The following is a 21,498-nucleotide window of genomic DNA, read 5'->3' on the forward strand; positions in this document are numbered from 1 at the left end:
TTTTTTTTTTCTTTTTTGAGTCAGGGTCTTACTGTGTCACCCAGGCTGGAGTACAGTGGCATGATCTTGGCTCACTGCAGCTTCTGCCTCCCAGGTTCAAGCAATTCTTATGCCTCAGCCTGCAGAGTAGCTGGGATTATAGGCACATGGCACCATGCCCAGCTAACTTTTTTGTATTTTTAATAGAGACAGAATTTCATTCTGCTGGCCAGGCTGGTCTGGAGCTCTGGCCTCAAGTGATCCGCTTGCCTTGGCCTCCCAAAGTGCTGGGATGTGAGCCACTGTGCCTGACCGATGACCATTTTTAAATTTAACAGATGTAAAGATCTAGAATTTCTAAAATTTATAAATTATCCATAAATATTTTAAACAATAATCTATAAATATTTTAAAGAATCCATAAATATTTTTTAACAATGCCTGTTTACATCTTACAGCTGAGTTTCTGGGGTATTTCTGAAAGGATGGTTTGTGTTGGTTGAATGGAGAGCAGCCACAGAGAAGAGTTTTATTGCAGCACTTTTTCTACATTTGGGATAAACTCACCTAAGGCAATTTGGCCATCAGAGATAGGTAAGGGCTATAGATTTCCTCCTCTGCAACTTCCCTACCAAGAACTAAATTACCAGGAATCCAAGTTCACTGATGGAATTCTGCCATAAACCCACACATGTATTAGCAAACAGGCTTAGTTAACCAGTCTGTTCTTATAAGCTCAAGGAAGTCCTAGCTCACTGTCCTTTTAGGCCTGTGTTCTAGAGGCAGGACTCAGCTAAGCTTCTAGTCACCTTCAGGCTTTGAAGTCCTGCATTCAGCTAGAGGCCCTAGCTCCAAAGAACCCTACTCCAAAGGATAAGTCAGCTGCTGGATTCAGTGCAATCTCATATCTTGGCTGTAGAAGCAGAGAAGGCACCTATACGCTATTTCTTGCCGATTCACATATCTGAGGCATCTTTCGTGTCACCGGTGAAAAATTATTTCTCATATCCTTTATGCTAATTAGCATACCCTGGGGTGCCCATCAGAGAAGACGGTAGTTGAACCCTCTAAAAAAAGGTGGACACCTCATTACAGATTTTTAAGGGCTTACTAAAGACCCCTGGATAGTATATTCCTGAATAAGGCACTTCAGATGTCATCCATCCACCCTTAGGGCATAAATTAAAACTAAGTTAACATGAACGTGTCACGTAGTATATGCTAAACTATTTTAGGACACTTCATGAACAAGATAGCAACACTTGAGGACAAGGCTTGTACATTCAGGTATTCATAATGGTTTTTATTTACCCATAAGTGTTTATCCCAGCCAGATTTATTCTGATGTTCCTGCTTATAGAAAAGTGAAATAGTTTGGGACTTCTTAATAATCCAGATTAATAATAAGGATTTTCAAATTACCTTACAAACAAATAAAAAGATCAGACAATGTCTACCATCTACTGATTGAAAAAATGAGAATAAAAGTGATGGCAAGGTATCATTTATTCATGAACCCACTCTCCTCATTCTTGTGTCACTAGGACTCATGTGAGGATAATAAATTAAGACAGGGAAATCTTTAGGCCATGGCAATCAAGCAAAGTCCTAGGCCATGGGTAAGCAAACATTTTCGGAAACAGGCCAGATAGTACATATTTTAGGCTTTTTGACTTTGCAGGCCATATGGCCCATGTTGCAACGACTCAACTCTGCTATTGTAGTGCCAGAGAAACCACCACGGCCCCATATGTAAACAAAGGGTGTATGTCTGGTCCAATAAAACTGTTTACAAAAACAGACAGAGGACAAAATTTGGCCAGCAGACTGTGGTTTGCCAACACCTTGTCCTAGGCTAGCCCTGATTCAGAGAGAGGTTTTCACAAAGATTTTATAAACTTCCAAATGACAACAGCCTTTGTAGCAGCTCCCATCAATTCTACTCACCTCCCATAAACCACCCACGATACTACCCCTTCTCTATACAGTGAGTTTCTATCATTGTTGGCTATTTCAGCTAGGCTTGAACCTGGCTCCTTGACAGCCCACGGGCAACCTTGAATATCCTAAACTTTGTATACCAGCTCGAGGGAAGTTTGCATTCTTTGCCATTCTTACATGTAGACTTGTTTACAGGAATGTTATCACTGAATTCAAGGTCTGGCAGATATTTTTGCTTATACAAATACATTGTAACTCAATTAACTGGGAGGTGAAGGAAAAAAAGAAAGACAATACGGAAATGTCAAGTCATTTGGAACCATCTGCTGTAAGAAAGCTCCTGAGTGTCTTTACACAAATATTAATATAACTCAACAGGCATATTTGTTGAGCTCCCTACTATGCAAGGGAAGCTATGCCAAGTACTATGTAGAATATGAATACAAAACAAGGAAGGTCTTTGTCTTTATAGAATTTACAACTCATAGGAAAAACTGAAACAACTCTAGCCAAAGAGGACTTTAATTGTCTAAAGTAAGACAAACACAAAATACCCTCAGAAGGGTTCAGAAGGAAAATGTTCAACCTGGAGGAACAAAGAATGGAGAAGGCGGTTATTTTAACTGGGCCTTGCAGTGTGCAAAAGAACAACGTATGGAACCAACAGCCCCCTGAGGGTCTCTTGTGGATGTGCCAGGCATTGCACAGGTATTTACACTGTCTCATTTAAGGTTTTGTAGAAAAACGTGGGAGGTAAGCCTGGTGGGATCAGAGCACAGAGGTCCCTGGATACCAGCTGAAGCATGTGGCCTCATTTCAGGAGGGAGAGGAAGGGGGAGCTCCTGAGGATGTGTGAGCAGGAGAGCCATGTAATTAGAGCCGTGAGGTGAACGACGGAAAGTAAGGGGAAGAGCTGCAGTGAACAGGGGAACCCAATACTCAAATAGTCATCATGAACCATAATGAGGACCTTGCCATGACAATAGGAGTAAAAGAATGCAGATGCATTCTCAATAAAGAGCCTCTAGGATTTGGCCACTGACTGAATTAAGAAAAGAGGCAGATGGCATTGCTGATAGGGCTCTGATGTGGTTCAGTCTCAAAGTCAGACATGGGCTCAAATTTCAAATGTACAATTTACTAAAAGTGTGACTTCTGAGCTTCAGTGTCCTTGTCTGTAAAATGGAGCTGATAACATTCAACTCACAGGAGATAATACATTTTAAAAGCATGGATACAGTAAGCACTCAATAAATGATAGCTGTTGATAACATATATTCTTGAGAGGGTGAAAGTGTGGTCAATGACAGCCCTGAGTTATTGGGAAAATCTGTGTGTGAGACGGTATCTCATTATGGTTTTTATTTGCATTTCTCTAATGATTAGTGGTGTTACGCATTTTTTCATATGCTTGTTGGCCACCTATGTGTTTTCTTTTGAGAAGTACCTGTTTATGTCATTTGCCCATTTTTTAATGGTTTTTATTTTGTTTTGTTTTGTTTTTTGCTTGTTGATTTAAGTTCCTTACAGATTCTGGATATTAGACCTTTGTCACATGCATAGTTGCAAATATGTTTCTGCCATTATGTAGGTTGTCCATTTACTCTGTTGATAGTTTCTTTTGCTGTGTAGAAGCTCTTTTGTTTAATTACCTCCCCCTTGTCAATTTTTGGTCTTGTTGCAATTGCTTTTGGAGTCTTTGTCATGAAATCTTTGCCAGGGCCGATATCTAGGCTATAGTATTTCCTAGGTTCCTAGGTTTTCTTTCAGAGTTTTTGTAGGTTTTGGTTTTACATTGAAGTCTTTAGTCCATCTTGAGTTGATTTTTGTATATGGTGTAAGGAAGGGGTCCAGTTTCAATCTTCTGCATACGACTGGCCTGTTATCCCAGCACCATTTATTGAATAGGGAGTCCTTTCCTCATTGTTTGTTATTGTTGGCTTTGTCAAAGATCAGATGGGTTAGGTGTGTGGCTTTATTTTAGGGTTCTCTATTCTGTTCTATTGGCTTATGTGTTTTGTTTTTGTGCCAGTACCATGGTGTTTTGGTTACTATAACCTTGTAGTGTAGTTTGAAGTTGGGTGGTGTGATGCCTCCAGCTTTGTCCTTTTTGCTTAGGCATGCTTTAGCTATTTGGGCTATTTTTTAGTTCCACATGAATTTTAGAATATTTTTTTCTAATTATGTGAAAAGCATCATTGGTAGTTTGATAAGAATAGCATTGAATCTGTACATTGCTTTGGATTTTAACAATAATGATTCTTCCTATCCACGAGCATGGAAAGTTTTTTCATTTGTGTCATCTCTGATTTCTTTGAGCAGTGTTTTGTAATTATCGTTGTGGAGCTCTTTCATCTCCCTGGTGAGCTGTATTTCTATGCATTTTATTCTATTTGTGGCTATTTTGAATGGAATTGCATTCTTGATTTGGCCCTCAGCTTGGACGTTATTGGTGTATAGAAATGCTACTGATTTTTGTACATTGATTTTGTATCTTGAAACTTTGCTGAAGCTGTTTATCAGATCTAGGAGCTTTTGGGCAGAGACTATGGGATTTTCTAGGTGTAGAATCATATCACCTGCAAAGATAGTTTGTCTTCCTCTCTTCCTATTTTATTTCTTTCTCTTGCCTGATTGCTCTGTCTAGGACTTCCACCGTTGTGTTGAATAGAAGTGGTGAGAGTGGGTATCCTCATCTTGTTCTGGTTCCTAAGGGGAATGCTTCCAGCTTTTGCCCCTTCAGTATGATGTTAGCTGTTGGTTTGTCACAAAAGTCTCTTATTACTTTGAAATATGTCCCTTCAATGCTTAGTTTGTTGAGACAGAACATTTTTATTACCACTGAAACTTCCATTGAATAGTGCTGCTCTACCTGATATCAATAATTTGTAAGCTTCAAAAGAGTTTTCTGCTTTAATGACTACATTCCTTATGTGGTTTCTACCTCACTTCTTACCCTTCCAGTTTATCCTTGACTAAACCATCGTCTAGACCTTCATCAGCTGGTCCCCAGCAAGGCATACTGTGTGTATACAGGTCTCTTTCTCACTGTGAATTTCTGACAAAGACGTTGCAAAACTAAATGGCAAGTAGTTTTTTGATAAGTGCTCAGGTATTTTCTAGACTCATTCCTTTTTTTTTTTTTTGGAGACAGAGTCTCACTCTGTCACCCAGGCTGGAGTGCAGTGACACGATCTCGGCTCACTGCAGCCTCCACCCACTAGGTTCAAGCAATTATTGTGCCTCAGCCTCCTAGGTAGCGGGGACTACAGGTGCGTGCCACCATGCCCAGCTAATGTTTGTATTTTTAGTAGAGACAGGATTTCACCATGTTGGCCTTGGCTGGTCTTGAACTCCTGGCCTCATGTGATCCACCCACCTCAGCCTACCAAAGTGCTGGGATTACAGGTGTGAGCCATTACGCCTTGCCTTCTTATGCTTATTCTCATTATTGCTACAAATATAATTAATAAAGCCAGATTCAATAATTTTAAAGATACAGGTAATACTCTTAGTTCCCATTGGCATAGTCCTTCATACCAAGTAAGAGCTCCAGGAAAGTTTAAAGATAGCACTGTAGGTTTCTGTTAGCTTCCTATTGCTGCTGTGACAAATTACAACTAACTTTGTGGCATTTGCCAACACAGACTTATTCTCTTGGAGTTCTGGAGGTCAGAAGTCTGAAATCAGTGTCCATGGGCTAAAGTCAAGTTGCTGGCAGCCTGGTTCCTTCTAGAGTCTCTGAGGGGAGGATGGTTTCCTTTTCCTTTTTAGCTTCTGGTGGCCACCCATATTCCTTGGCTTTGGGGCCCCTTCCTTCATCTTCGAAGTGTGTCACTCCAGCTTCTGCTTCTGTCAACACATCACCTTTTCCTCTTTGTAGTCAAGTCTCCCTCTGCCTCTGGATGATAAGGACACTTGCAATTACATTTAAGGCCAACTCAGATAATCTAAAATAATCCCCTCATCTCGAGATCCTTAACTTACTCACATCTGCAGGATCCCTTTTGTTATGTAAGGTAACACACGTTCCGGGGATTGGGATATGGTTATCTTGGGGGCCATTCATTATTCCCACAGTCCCCAACCTTTTTGGCACCAGGAACTAGTTTTGTGGAAGACAATTTTCCCACAGATCAGCGGAAAAGGTGTGGGGGAGATGGTTTCCGGATGATTCAAGCACTTTACATTTATTGTGCACTTTATTTCTGTTATTATTACATTGTAATATATAATGAAATAATTATACAACTCGCCAAAAGGTGGAACCAGTGGGAGCCCTGAGCTTGTTTCCCTGCAACTAGATGCTCACGTCTGGGGGTGATGGGAGACAGATCATCAGGCATTAGATTCTCATAAGAGTGCACAGCCTAGATCCCTCAAACGTGCAGTTCACAATAGGGTTCATGCTCCTATGAGAATCTAATGCCACCACTGATCTGACAGGAGGAGGAGTTCAGGTGGTAATGTGAGCACGATGGGGAGCAGCTGTAAATACAGAGGAAGCTGTGCTCACTCACCCGCTACTCACCCCTGCTGTTCAGCTCGGTTCCTAACAGGCCATGGACTGATACGGGGAACAATGCAGGGTTGGGGACCCCTGCATTATTCGGTCTCCCACAAGGTTACATAGAGTATTGGTTAAAAAAAAGTTTGCCCCAGTCAGGTGCAGTGGCTCACGCCTGTAATCCTAGCAATTTGGGAAGCTGAGGCAGGTGGATCACCTGAGGTCGGGAGTTTGAGACCAGCCTGACCAACATGGAGAAACCCCGTTTCTACTAAAAACACAAAATAAGCCAGGTATGGTGGCACATGCCTGTAATCCCAGCTACTTGGGAGGCTGAGGCAGGAGAATCGCTTGAACCCGGGAGGCGGAGCTTGCAGTGAGCCGAGATCGTGCCATTGCACTCCAGCCTGGACAGCAAGAGCGAAACTCCATCTCAAAAAAAAAAAGTTTACCCCTACCAGATTTATTTATCCAGGGCTTTGAATTGAAGCTTAACAATCCGATGAAAGCATGAGGTGTTTGTATTGTGTTGACAGATATTAAAATGTCTGATGATGCTGGCGACACCTTAGCCACTGGAGACAAAGCAGAAGTTACTGAGATGCCTAATAGTGATTCTTTACCTGGAGATGCAGAAGTAAATTGTGATTCAGCTGCAATTTCACATGAGCCAACACCAGCTGACCCCAGAGGGGAGGGGCATGAAAATGCAGCTGTGCAGGGTGCAGGGGCTGCCACCATTGGGCCCCCTGTGCAGCCTCAAGATCCCAACACCATGGAGCCCCCTCTCAATGGAGAAGTGACTGAGGATACACTTGCTGAGTGTATTGATTCCGTCAGCCTTGAGGCAGAAGCCAGATCCGAAATACCCCTGCAAGAACAGAATTATCCGGTAAGAATGGGTCATTCAGTTCACTTTGGCCTAAGTTCTTGCTTATATGTACCATGTGCAGAGCTAGCAGCAAGCTCTGCAGGTGGGCATTGGGAGTTCAAAATGTACTGTGACATCCCCTCTGTCATCAGAAATGTGCTGTGTAGTGAGATTAAACATATATGAAAATAATTTGTCATAATATTTGCATTTTGATAAATATATTATTAACAGTAACAGCCACCAGTTATCACACACAAGCTGTGTGCCAGGCACTCTGCTAGGCACTTTATCTGTTATGTAATTCACTCCACCAGCAGTTCAAACCTGGGTATCACTAACTCCAGCTTATACCTGTAGCAGCCGGGCTTAGAGATGGTAGCTTGTCCTGGGCTACTTGGTTGTAAATGGAAGATATTGTAATATCAGACGTCATGTCTCTGGATAATTAACAAGCCTGATTCCACCCTAAACAAGTCAATGTTTCTTTAAGATCACTTAAAATCTGATGTGTACTTACAAATCCATGGTGGAGATCTTCAGCCTTCAGATCACTGTTTTATCATCACACAACACCTTCCAGGGGAACAGAGGCAGAATGCACTCATCACCCCTCCCCTTTCAGTGCCTGCACCTGTCTCTCAGGGTAGGAGATAAACCAGATCTCTCTGTTGGCACCTGGGCCACCAAGAAGACTATCCCAGCAAGGTTTTCCTGGAGTCTTCACCTCCAGCCATGTGGGGCCGTGCAGGGGTGGGAGACGCCCCGCATGAAAGGAGGAGACAGGCCGCTCTCCTCATCCTGTCTGGGATAGACTGCCTTCTAGAAGGCGGGTGCAGGAGGGTGGAATTGGGGTCTTCCCTCAGCCAGGTCCAGCCCTGTTCATCCTGAAGAGTGCCACCACAGATCACCCCCTTGAGGTGACTCTTGCGCATGACGTGAGGGACAGGAACTAAACAGGGAATCAGGGGCCCTGGGCTTTCACCCTCCCATCTATCATTAACTCCATGAGCTTGGGCCAGACACCCTAATGTCTCTGCGCTTCAGGTTCTTCCTCTATGAAGTGAAGATTCTCACATGAAGACCTTGACGCATCCTTCTGACTGATGTTTTATGACTCTTGTATTCAAGATTGGGCTTCCCTCACACCCACTTTCCTCAAGGGGTTTGACCCTCAGAACTGTCTGCAATGGGCTTTCTCAGGGGCAAGGTATTTATTTCCCTTCACTGGAAATGTTTGAACAAAAGCCAAACAGTCATTTTGTAGAGATGTTATGGAAGCAATTTGAGGACCAGCTGGGAGTTTGGATCAGATAGGGTAAACATACACAAAATTTTGTTTATGAGTTTCAGGAGGTCACTGACCCTTTGAAGCCATCTATAGATGCCCTAAATAATTAAGAGCCCCTAGATCAGAAGTTCTCAACTTTAGCTGAATGTTACCAACCACTGGGGGAGATTTAAAATATATTGAAGCCTGGGCAACATGGTGAACCCTGTCTCTGTGAAAAATACGAAAAATTAGCTGTCATGGTGGCATGTACCTGTAGTCCTTGCTACTCAGGAAGAGGCAGGAAGATCACTGGAACCCAAGTGGTCAAGGCTGCAGTGAGCTGAGATCGCACCATTGCACTCTAGCCTGGGCAACAAGAGTGAGACTCTGTCTCAAAAAAATAAATAAAATAAAATAGAGTATAATGGAATAGAATAGAATAGAAAATATTGATGCTAGGGTCCCAACCCCAAGGATTCTGATTCAGGAATGGGGCTTGGACATCAGCAATTTTTTAAAGTACCCCAAGTGGTTCTAATGTTTGGCCAGGATTGAGAATAATTACTTCAGGCTAAAGAATTTTCAAGGTCCTTTTTATGATTCTTTGAGTAGGTGATCTTCAGTATCATTCCAGCTCTAAAATGCTGTAGTGCTACAATAACACTTCAAAAGTATTTGGAGACAGGCCCTTTCATTCTTTTGGCTACTAGGACACTTTTTCATCCGTTAATCTTAGAACAACAATAGCAATAACAGCCACAAAACACACAGGAAGTAAAAGTGGGACATTAATAAGCTGCAGGCTTGGCAGTTTGCATGGCATTGGTGAAGAGATGGACCACTAGATTATGTCAAGAATCAGCCCAAATAGGAAATGGCAGAGTGAGGATCTGACTCCAGAGCCTGCTTTGCCTCCACACTGTCTTTCTCGTGTAGGGGGCTATGGTTCCCAATTTTCGTCCTAAGTGCTACTGTTAACAAATACCTTGGTACAGTAAGAAAAATATAACTTAGCCACAGCATTCTTACCTAAGATGACTTATACTATACAAGCTCTACTAATTCAAAATCCATATGCTGTTGATAGATTATACATTCCAATTTCAGACATAATAATTATAACAGGATTGTTCATGAAGATAGCACAGTAAGGCCGGGCGCGGTGGCTCACTTCTGTAATCCTAGCACTTTGGGAGGACAAGGCAGGTGGATCACTTGAGGTCGGGAGTTTGAGACCAGCCTGGCCAACACGGTGAAACCCCATCTCTACTAAAAACACAAAAATTAGCCGGGTGTGGTGGCACATGCCTACCAGGAAAGGGGATTCTACTATCTCTCTTGGTAGTTTATCCTTTTATTAGAAGTCAATTTCATACCTAGTCTTTGATTATTGTTCATTTTTTTCTATTTTATTTGCCTCTCGTTGCATACTCATAAGGAATCATTTTGCATCGATGAAGACAATTCTTTCCCTGTTGCTCCAGAGCAGAGTGAATTACGCAAAACAAATTCTTGAATCTAAAGTTCATTACAAGGTGGTTGTTTGGATTGAACACAGGCCGCCCCTGAGGAATGGCAGGTTCTGCAGGAAAAAAGCCAAGTACAAAAGCCTATTTGACCCCATGTTCGTCTACACCTGATAAATTCTCATCACCCCTTTAAAAAAGTATCTGGCCGGGCACGGTGGCTCACACCTGTAATCCCAGCACTTTGGGAGGCCGAGGTGGCCAGATCACCTGAGGTCAGGAGTTCGAGACCAGCCTGACCAACACGGAGAAACCCCATCTCTGCTAAAAATACAAAATCAGCTGGGCGTGGTAGCATGCCTGTAATTCCAGCTACTCGGGAGGCTGAGGCAGGAGAATCACTTGAACCCGGGAGGCAGAGGTTGTGGCGAGTTGAGATTGCACCATTGCACTCTAGCCTGGGCGACAAGAGCAAAACTCCGTCTCAAAAAAAGAAAAAAAAGTTTCTGTGAGAGAATGCTTACTTTACTAAAAAAAGAAAACTGGCAGAATAGACTTTGAGGACACACTTCCAGGACACATTAGATTTTGTGATAATGTGCATAAATGTGTGTGTGTGTGTGTGTGTGCGCGCGCGCACGCACGCGCATATTTATTTGTAAGTACCTGAGTCTGGGTCCCCTTAAAATCCACATCGTTAGGCTCACATTTGCCTCAGGCAGCATGGCCACCATAACTTGGCAGGTAGGGTATTGCGACTAGCAAGTGGCCAGAGTCAAGGATGAGGCCATCTTTCTGGCTGGCACCTCTGCTTTGAAGGACCACACCATTTATGCACTCGGATAAACTATCTCTATCTTTAGGGCTTCTTCTCTTTCTTGTCCTTTTTGACATACAGACTCAGAAGCCACTGAATTTAGCCTTCTCCTATAGGAACCCACTCTACAACCTCCATGAGAAATTGTCCTCAGCATTGGAGGTTGGACCAGATTCTCTAAGGCCTCTAGCAGCATCATGATGGCAATGCATTATGCCCAGAAACCTGAGTGGTGTAACTATCTTCAGGATGCTGACAGTCTAGTTGAGAAGGCAGTATTGTATGAAAGCAATGATTACGTGTCCTCTAGTACTAGATAGGACAGGCACAAGGGAACCTTTAGATGGAGCATTTAAATTCATCTTAAAGAGTCAGAGAAGTCTTCAGCCTCAATTCAAAGATGTTTGTCTTGAGTACTGGTTGGGAGTGACATTTGTCCCAGAGCTTTTGTGGGACCTTATTATATACTAGCTAGTCAATCCTTAAAAGACCCAATCTAGATCAAATTTCTCTAAATTCTGAACACCAAGAAAGGTTACCCAGAAGTTTTAAAATGTCATCCCTACTGCTCAACACCAACGCATAGGGCCAATTATGCAGAAGGTGAAGAATCCCAGTGTTAACGCTATGAGTACTCTCACGGGAAAACATGGGCGTGTGGACCACCATGGATAGTTCTCTCCCTAAAAAAGGAAAAGCAGAATGTTTAAATGCCTAAAGTTGCGGTCAAGAGAGACAAGGAGTAGGAGACACAGGCTGAGACATGACAGCATTTAGCCTCCTAAACCAGATGAGTAGAGTTTTCTCCAGTTCTGTTTGAGTATTTCCCCTTTTAGGCCTGCTGTAAAAGGACAGTGTTCCCTACTGCCTACGTTCCCTATTCTGTGTTCCCTAAGCGGTGACACCCAGTTTTGGCTTGGACAACCAGGTGGATGAAGGTGCCATTCTGCCATAGAGAGGAGTGCTTCCCAGATCTGGTGGTGTATTGGAATCATGTGGGGAGCCTGTTAAAAGTTCAGATTCCTGGTTTCTACCCTGAGAGATTCTTAGGCACAAGATCATAGTGGAAGCTGAGACTCTATTTTAATGAATTCCCCAGGTGACACTCTTGCAGTCAGTCTGTGGACTAGAGTTTGGGAATCACTAACACTAGGACACAGAAAGAGCTAGTTGGGGTATGTGGAAGAATGAATCCAGAAGATGGTGAGTTCAGTTGGTCTTTGGTTTTTCATAGAGACGGGGTCTCCCTGTGTTGCGGAGGCAAGTCTGAAACTCCTAGGCTCAAAATCTTCTCTCACCTCAGCCTCCCAAAGTGTTGGGATTATAGGCATGAACCACCGCAGCAGCCTGAGTTCAGTATTAAATTATGCCATAGGACATCCAAGTGAAGATTTTTTGTGGACAGTTGGTTAAAATGGTCTGGAGAGACAGGTGATTCAGAGGCTATCAGCACCTATGTGGTTATTTCAGTAATGGAAGTGGGTAAGATGGACCAGGTGTTGATATATAAATAACAACGGAGGCCAAGCCCTCAGCCCTGGAAGGTTTCTGTCTCTAAGCCAATTTGGTTCGGCACAGCTCTTAGGGTTTTGTTTTGTTTTTTTTAAATAGCTTATGGTAGCTAGCAAAGAAGTTGTAGTACAGTCTCACCACTACCATATTCTATAAGTGAAATCAAGTCTCAGATCACATTGTACCACACTGACATTTTTAAATGAAATGGTGATTAACAAGTGAGTTGAAAATGGTGTATGAGAACTCTTTCTCATGTAGGCTTGAGAACATCCCATTGTTTAGGTGCTTTGATCAGCATCTTGAATGAAAGGTTTACTCAAGGCAACTGCCTGGATTTCAGAGCTAAGGTTTCTTGCCTGATAGCTGGCATCAAGTCACCAGAATTCCTCAGAGTTGAAAGATGGATGGAAGACCATTTACACCGGGCAAAATCCTTTGTAACACCCTATTCATATAAAACTAGAAGGAGCAGAAAATATACTTATTTACAAATCTTGAATACTTTTTAAAATTTTTATTTACATTTATTTATTTATTTGAGATAGGATCTCGCTCTATCGCCCAGGCTGGAGTGCAGTGGCCTGATCTCGGCTCACTGCAACCTCTGCCTCCCAGATTCAAGCGATTCTCCTGCCTCAGCCTCCAGAGTAGCTGGGACTACTGGCATCTGCCACGATGCCAAGCTAATTTTTGTATTTTAAGTAGAGATGGGGTTTCACCATGTTAACCAGGCTGGTCTTGAACTCCTGACCTCAGATGATCTACCCACCACGGCCTCCCAAGGTGCTGGGATTACAGACATGAGCCACAAAGCCTGGCCCCGCCCTTAAAAAAAAAAAAAAAGAAGAAAGTCTCTCTCTCTCTGTTGCCCAGGCTGGAGTAAAGTAGCAAGATCATAGCTCACTGCAGTCTTGAACTCTTGCATTCAAGTGATCCTCTTGCCTCAACCTACCAAGTAGATAGGACTACATATGCATGCCATCACGCCTGGTAAATTTTTAAATTTTTCTGCAGAGACCAGGTCTTGCCATGTTGCCCAGGCTGGTCTTGAACTCCTGGCTTCAAGTGATCCTCCTGCCTTAGCCTCCCAAAGTGCTGAGATTATAGGAGTGAGCCACCGAAGCCAGCTCCTTGAATACCTTTATTTTTACCATCTAGAACCCCTTTCAGATATTGAGAATGCTAGTAAATAGTCCACCATGTTTACCAGTTAAAACCCATTTTTGCAATTCAGTGTGGTAATTGGCAAAGCATCAGATGTTACTAGAGATACAGATAATAGAATCTCTATAAATAGCTGCCTCAAAGTATGGCTTTCCTGATTAGAATGCTGGCTAACCACTGGACTCTGCATATTTTATTGGCATGCTGACAGCACTTGGATTGTAGGTTAATCTAAGAAGCACCCATAATGTCACAATATGCATGTAGAAGCATTCTAATGTAAATAACTGAAATCATAATACTAAAAGATGGTAAAAAAGAAAAGAAGTGAGAGTCAGAAGATAGGCCATCAGAATAGAACACTCTAAGGCAGAAGGAAAAGTGGGTGAGCTTTGGATGCTACCGAGAGGTCAAGTGAGTAATAAAAAGACTAAAATGAGTCCACGGCTTTGACAACAGGAAGCCACTTGACCTCGATGAGAACGATTTCCTGAAGTAGTGACACAGGAGTCTTGCTGTGGAGGGAGGAGGGACAAGGGAGGTGAATACAGAAGATAAGCACCTTTTTTTTTTTTTTTTTTTTTGAGACAGAGTCTCACTCTGCCTCCCAGGCTGGAGTGCAATGGCACAATCTCGGCTCACTACAACCTCCACCTCCCGGGTTCAAGCGATTCTCCTGCCTCAGCCTCCCGAGTAGCTGTGATTACAGCATGCACCACCACACCCGGCTAATTTTTGTATTTTTAGCAGAGACGGGGGTTTCACCTTGTTGGCCAGGCTGGTCTCGAACTCCCAACCTCAGGTGATCCACTCGCCTTGGCCTACCAAAGTGCCGGGATTACAGGCGGGAGCCACAGTGCCTGGCCACTATAAGCACCTTTTCTTAAGAGACAAAGAAGAAAGATGTGGAGCAGACACCAGATAAGTTTGAAAGAAACATTTTGTTCGTGTTGTGATTTTCATTTGTTGACTTCAAGATAGAGGAATTGTGTGCATGATTAAATGTAACCTATATGGAAAGCATGCATAGAAATGTAGCCTGGGCCAGGCGCAGTGGCTCACACCTGTAATCCCAGCACTTTGGGGGGCCAAGACAGGCAGATCACCTGAGGTCGGGAGTTCCAGACCAGCCTGGCCAACAAGGTGAAACCCCGCCTCCACTAAAAATACAAAAATTAGCCGTGCATGGTGGTGGGCACCTGTAATCCCAGCTACTCAGGAGGCTGAGGCAGGAGAATCGCTTGAGCCCAGGAGGCGGAGGCTGCAGTGAACCAAGATCACGCCACTGCACTCCAGCCTGGGAGACAAAGCAAGACTCCGTCTCAAAAAAAAAAAAAAAAAAAAAAAAAAAAAAAAAAAAAAAAAATGTAGCCTGTACAGGGAAGCCGTTTGTATAGAAAAAGGCTGAAAAGCCAGAAGAGCCAAGAGAGAGTAAAACCAACCTACCCAGGCCAGGAGACGTTTAGGTGGAGGTGCTATGGTACCTAAGAGGAAGGTGCGTTTCCGTAATAATGAAAGGGAGGAGGTAATTGTGAATCGCAGGGTAGTGCACTTAGATTTGTGTTTACATGGGGTTTTGGTGTAGGCCAGTGTATATTTTGTGCATAATAAGAACTACTCAAAAGTTTAATTGGGTTTAAACAACTAGTGTTCCATCTATGAAGATGACAAACTCAAAAACCCAATCCTTAGGCTTCATATGAATCTCACAAATCTCACTGTTTAGAAGTCTAGCAAAATCGAACAGTCACTTTTAAGATACTTTTGGTTAATATTTGGTTTGGTCCTTTTTACCAACTTAAACGCGTTTAAATATTTTAAACTGCATTTATAATATATTCTACTTACTTTTTGAGTACCTGAGTTATCTACTTATACAAAACCTTGCTAAGTACTTAATAATTGTTATAAAGCTACTAAAATACATTTATAGAGTTGACTTAAAGACCTCTCAATAATGTGCAGAAACTTGGCATGATTTCAACTTAAAATCAGAAGAATAATAATTCAATTATTCATTTTGATTGATTTTCAAAAACTGTCACTTTAGTAGGTCAGATTCCTTCAACATTAGTAGTACAGAAAAGACCAAATATGCACAAAAATATGAATAGCATATCTTCAATGCTTTCAACTTTTCTATATTTAATTTTTAAATCTTCCCAAAGTTGAATGATGCATACTTATCAAGGAAGAAAATTGGCTGGAAATAACTGAGGCCATTTTCAATCAGATATTTTGACAGAGTTTCAGGCTACAGAGCAATTTTCATCCTCCCAGCTGTCATACTGACCCCCTTTTTAGAGTAGCTAGGTCATGAGTTACAAAAATTAAAAAGCATAGATCACCCTATGAGTTACGAACCCATACGTTTCATTGCCCACATCCCTGGATGCAAGTTATACACAGCACCTGATTCTCGATCTGCTCAAGGAAATAGAACAACCACGCTGCTCCTTCATCTTTAAGATAGGTACATATGTTTTCCATCTAAATGTTAAAGGCCTTTGAATTTGATGGAGTTCTGGGATTTAATTTTTTTCTATCTAATAGCTTTAAACTCAATAGCCTAAAATAAATCCATTTTCTATTTAATGATAAAGACTTTTAAATGGGATACTAGATAGGAAAATGTCTTTCCTATTTAAAGAACATTAAACTTGGGCCAGGTGCAGTCACCTGTAATCCTAGCACTTTGGGAGGCCAAGAGAGAAGGATCACTGGAGGCCATGAGTTCAAGACCAGCCTGGGCAACGTAGTGAGATCCTGTCTCTACAAAAAATAATTTTTAAAAATTAGTTAAGTGTGGTGGTGCACGCCTGTAATCTCAGTTACTTGGAGGCTGAGGCAGGAAGATCACTTGAGCCCAGGAGTTGGAGGATGCAGTGAGCTGTTATCATACTACACACTCCAGCTTGGGCAACAGCGAGACTCTGTCTCCTAAAAAGAAAAAAGAACTGTGAACTTGATAGAATCCTACATTCTTTCTTAGGACCACACAAAGGTTTAGATGTTTAAATGATCTCCAATTGAGTTTCGAATATCCCTCTTGATCAAGCCAAATCTAATTTGCTGTTATAAGAGTTATGGGGAGCAGGCAGGAAGGTGAGAGAGTTCTCATCTGATGATTTTCTTTCCTCTGTGTATTAGGATGTGAAGTTGCCTATTGAAGGAGGTGGAAGTTATGGGGGGAGGGTGAGAAAAAAGTTTTAAAATCCCTCTATTGGTAATAAGCAACCTGAGCAGCTCCATGCTGCCTGTTGTAGCGTCTCCTAATTGTGTGACATTAATTAAGTCCATTTGAAGTGGAGACCATATTCATGATGAGATATGTTTATAATTCATGCTTAATTTAGTCCATATGTTTTTATATTAAATATGTGTATTTAGTCATTCAAGTATTTGCCGTTTGATAACAAATATTCTTTATAGCTGATCAAGAAGTCACAGCTCAATGTCAAAGAACTTTATTAATAAAGCAATTGAAGTAGTCACTTATTATACAGCAAAAAGTTCTAGACTCATTTAACATTTATTTCCATTTGCTAGTCAATTACCAGCTGTCAGAGCATAATAAATATTATAAATTTGAGTCAGAAGCTGTCACCGCTAATTGTATTAACTCTTCCTAATCATAGGTAGTGATTTGTCCTGTGAAAGAATGATATTAATCACTGACTTCCATCTGTCTTCATAATGGTGTAAAATTGCCACTGGATTCCATTGCTGAAGTGAAGTAAATCAATGTAGACACCAAAAATGAAAGGAGGCAGTGATGAGTCATGAATATTTCCGTTCATGTTAACAAGCTTCTCATTGTTTCCAGACAGAGAGAAAAAAATGACAGCTAGCTTTCAAAGCTTTTTGCTTCTAGGTCTTAAAAGTGTAGTTTCTTCTTATCATTATTTCTATATGCCAGGCACTAAGAAGAGTACTTCTTATATGCCAGGCACTAAGCTCACAACATTATATGAATTATTTCTTTTAATCTTCACAACCACCAATGAAGTTATTGGTTCTTATACTTATGGCACTTATGCTACTATTCTTTGCGTTTTATAATGAGGAAATGAAGGCTTAAAATAACTTGAGTAATTTGTTGTCCAAAACAGCAGAGCCTGGAGTCAAACCCAAGCAATTTAACTTCCATAACTTAGGCTCAACCAGTACTCTACACAGATGGGTGATGTTTGAATCAGTTAGGAATGCTGTTGAGTCGAAGTAACTAAAATCCAACATATAGTAGTTCACAAAATAGTGATTTTTTTTTTCTCTCACTTAATAGAAAGAATGGAGATAGACAGCTACTTATGTTGGTTTAGTAGCTCAGCGGAGCCAGGACCAGTGACTGTGACTCCTTGGCCTTTCCCTTGTGACAGCAAAAATGACTGCTTCAATTTCAAGCTTCATGTCCACATTCAGGGCAGGAAAAGAGAAGGGGAAAGAGTGGGCACTTGCTGTAACTATAATGTATCATGAAAGCAAAAACTATACCATTTATATATCTCGTTAGTTGAAAACTGTTTCATATGGCCATCCTTATCTGCAAGAGTAGAAAACAGAAAGGGAGGCTGGGCATAGTGGCTCACGCCTATAATCCCAGCACTTTGGGAGGCCAAGGTGGGCGGATCATGAGGTCAAGAGATCAAGACCATCCTGGCCAACATGGTGAAACCTCGTCTCTACTAAAAATACAAAAAATCAGCCAGGCGTGGTGGTGCGCGACTGTAGTCCCAGCTACTGGGGAGGCTGATGCAGGGGAATCAGGGAATCGCTTGAACCCAGGAGGCGGAGATTGCAGTGAGCTGAGATCGCGCCACTGTACTCCAGCCTGGTGACAGAGCAAGACTCTGTCTCAAAAAAACAAAACAAAACAAAACAAAACAAAAACCAGCAAGGGAGTCGGGAGTTAGGGATGACTAATGGACCAGCTGTGAGTCAAAAGTTATGGAATCTACAAACGCCGTAGGAATTTTCCACTGCCTCCTTACTTTCTTTCTGCCCTTCCTTCCTCCCTCCCTCCCTCCCTCCCTTTCTCCCTCCTTTCCTTCCTTCCTTCTTTCTTTCCTTCCTTCTTTCCTTTTGAGTACAAAAGAGCTATGATTCTCCATACAGGTAACTCATAGAATATTTATTCTTGCCTTGTTTTCTAGAGTGTGTTCCCAGATAGAAAGAGAAAGCTGTGGTTCCACTACCTGAGTCAGGACTCATTGGTTGCAAGAACAGAAACATGCACACCTCACTGAGAAAGTGGATGCATTTCAGCCATTAATTCAGCAAATATTTATTAAGCACTCATTATATTCCAAGCACTCTTCTAGGCTCTGGAAGTATATCAGTGAACAAAACATTAAAAAAACAAAAAAAGAGTGAACAAGAATGTGAGAGAATCTCATAGAACCCAAAGATCAGAAAGCAGCAGGGCCTTCGGAGGGACAGAAATCAGGGACTAAGAAGCTGTCAGGAATCCAAACAGCAGCTCTAAGCCAATCTCCATTCTGCTCACTCTGCCTTCTCTTAATTCTTAGTCTGTGTGGTGGGTATAATATGGTCACCCACATAACCTGAGTTTTCAACTTCTGTTCATGCACACAGTTCACACTGAACCACAGTCTCTCAGTTCCAATTCCAAAAACCTAGGCAAACGAATTGGAATCCACTGAGGTTAGGAACAGTCTTATCCCTGTGTTATAGGAGTCACTGTGAGTGAAGCAGGGCACCTTGAATCAAAGGTTTCTACCTTGCAAGCCTTCCTGTCACTGCTGCCCATCCGTCTCCAGGCATGTTGATGCTTTTTAGACACTTTGCCCATCATCCACGCCAAAGCACCTGCCTGCTGCACCAGAGGTTTAAAAGTTAACTCTGCCTTGAAGAGCACATTTTTTAAAGCCCTGTAAGAACTAAAGGGTCCAGGTCATTTTGAACTTTTTCAGATCACTCTTGTGCCCTCATGTGTATCTTTTTCCCATATAGCCTTTTCCTTGTCTTCTAGATAATACGAGAGAATCGAGGCTCAGTTAACATCAAACTCCCTTCTTGCTTCAAACCAAGCCTTCAGAAGCCAAGATCAGCACTAATCAATTTGGTTCCAAAGTACACATTGCAGTGTGGGTCGGGATATTCTTTTATGACCCTTATAAACTATACACCAATGAGATACGGTTGTTGGTGATTCTTTTCCAAACCTCCTCTTTGTTTCAAACCAATAGGTGTTTTTCCATTCAGGGATATACTGAATTGCTGACCTGCGGCTAATCTGTTTTTCTCCAGGCTGTGGATTCCCCTCCAAGTGGAGGAGGATGGGCAGGCTGGGGATCCTGGGGCAAATCTCTGCTGTCATCTGCATCTGCCACCGTAGGTAAGCATTGTATGTTGCATTGGAATAGACAAAGTCCCGAAGCCTAATAGGATAGGACGTTTTGATCGTACCGTATACTAATAAAGTTTAACATTACCCCATGAGGAAACCATGTTTAGTGCTTACTATTCTAAGTGCTTCATTTATTCCTCCAATACATTTATTCCTCAAAATAACCCTGTATGGAGGAACTGTCGTTTGCTGCACTTTACAGATAAGAAAGCTAATCAGAGAGAGACTAAGACCTTGACCAAAGTCAGGAATGTCTGGGTTGCAATTTAAAAACCAAGTAGTATGGCTTTTAGTATAATATATTCTTAAAGCTTTGTGTTTATCATTCCACTTGAATTTTTTGTAATGCACAACTCATCTACTCCCAAAAAAGATTTGAGATATCTTGATAAAAGGTATTTCATTGGCAGGATATTAAAATATAAGTAGAAAACAATGTGCTGGTAGGGAGGATATATATTTTATATATCCCACAGCTAATAGAGTTTTTGTAATTGAGTATTGACCTCAACTCTGAGCTTCTTGGCTGCCAGTACATTATTTATTTCTCTTTGAAAACAAAATTTTAATTTAAATAAATCTATTTTCTGGTTTAACATTTTAAATACATTTCCTGTATTTGTTCTTATACAAAGAGAAAATATGATGGATAGTATAGTGTCTTCCTGAGTGCAAATTTGTCAGGATATTCTTCATGTTACCATTTCTTATATTCTGTCTTCATGAAAACTGAAGGTATAACATCAATATATCTAAGATGATTTAGCAAAGGCATTTCATCTCGAAGGTGGAAGGTAAGAAGAAGACAGGGGAAGCCACAGGTAACAGTTTTCACATCATGCACTTCAGGTATTCTAAGGTGCAGTCCATGGCCATGAGGATCTTGCGATGGGCCATGAATTGGTCCACTTCACTGTTACTCCTAAAACCAGGAAGGTCTTCAGGCCTTTTGCCCCACCTCAGTGGACCATAATCACAGTGTTAAGGGCCAGATATCTAACTTTATAGAGCTTAGGCTGCCTGAAAGAACGGATAGATTGCATTCCTCTAATTCCATCTCTGTCAAATATCAGTTTGCTCAGGAAGGCTCTGGGAAGAAGTAGCAGTGGCCAAATAAATGTTGACCTCTCTGGTAAGAGCCTGGAGAGCAGATTTTCTCTATTGCTTATTGAAGGGGATGGATATGCCTTGAGTACCACATATGCAGATGACAAAATTAACTAAATTCAAGTAGAGGCACCTGTTTTGTTTTCTGAACAGGACAGTGTCTCTTCACAAGGGTGAGGACAAGCACCTGCAGGCATCCTCTGTCCTTGGAAAAACGTTTGAACTTTTAGTGGCTATCAAAAGGATCTTGCCACTGGTGGCACTTAGTTAGAAGTGGCATGCTTTCTAAGCCAAAAACTAAAAAGGGGTTTCTAAAAGACTGTTTTAATTGGAATAAGTCATGAAAAAGTAAACAATATGGTCACTAAAATTATACAGCTCTTCTCATGGTTTATATCATAAAATAGTTATGTGTCCTGGATGTTTCCAGTTTTAACAGCATCCAAACCACTCTGGTTTATAATGTATTTGGTGCTTCGAGGGTTCCA

The 21,498-nt window shown here is 41.7% G+C and overlaps 1 protein-coding gene across 1 annotated transcript in view; it reads left to right on the forward strand.

Moving 5' to 3' along the window:
• FAM114A1 (family with sequence similarity 114 member A1) overlaps positions 1 to 21,498 on the forward strand; it is a 78,925-nt gene that overhangs the window by 3,751 nt on the left and 53,676 nt on the right. Inside the window, exons 2-3 of the mRNA XM_017883781.1 lie at positions 6,964 to 7,319; positions 19,804 to 19,891. Of these exons, the coding sequence (XP_017739270.1) occupies positions 6,972 to 7,319; positions 19,804 to 19,891 (436 nt within the window). The 5' untranslated portion in view covers positions 6,964 to 6,971. The remainder of the gene's footprint in view (positions 1 to 6,963; positions 7,320 to 19,803; positions 19,892 to 21,498) is intronic.

This window comes from Rhinopithecus bieti, unplaced genomic scaffold (genome assembly GCF_001698545.2).
Source record: "Rhinopithecus bieti isolate Rb0 unplaced genomic scaffold, ASM169854v2 scaffold_13349, whole genome shotgun sequence".
In the NCBI taxonomy this organism is placed as follows: Eukaryota; Metazoa; Chordata; class Mammalia; order Primates; family Cercopithecidae; genus Rhinopithecus; species Rhinopithecus bieti.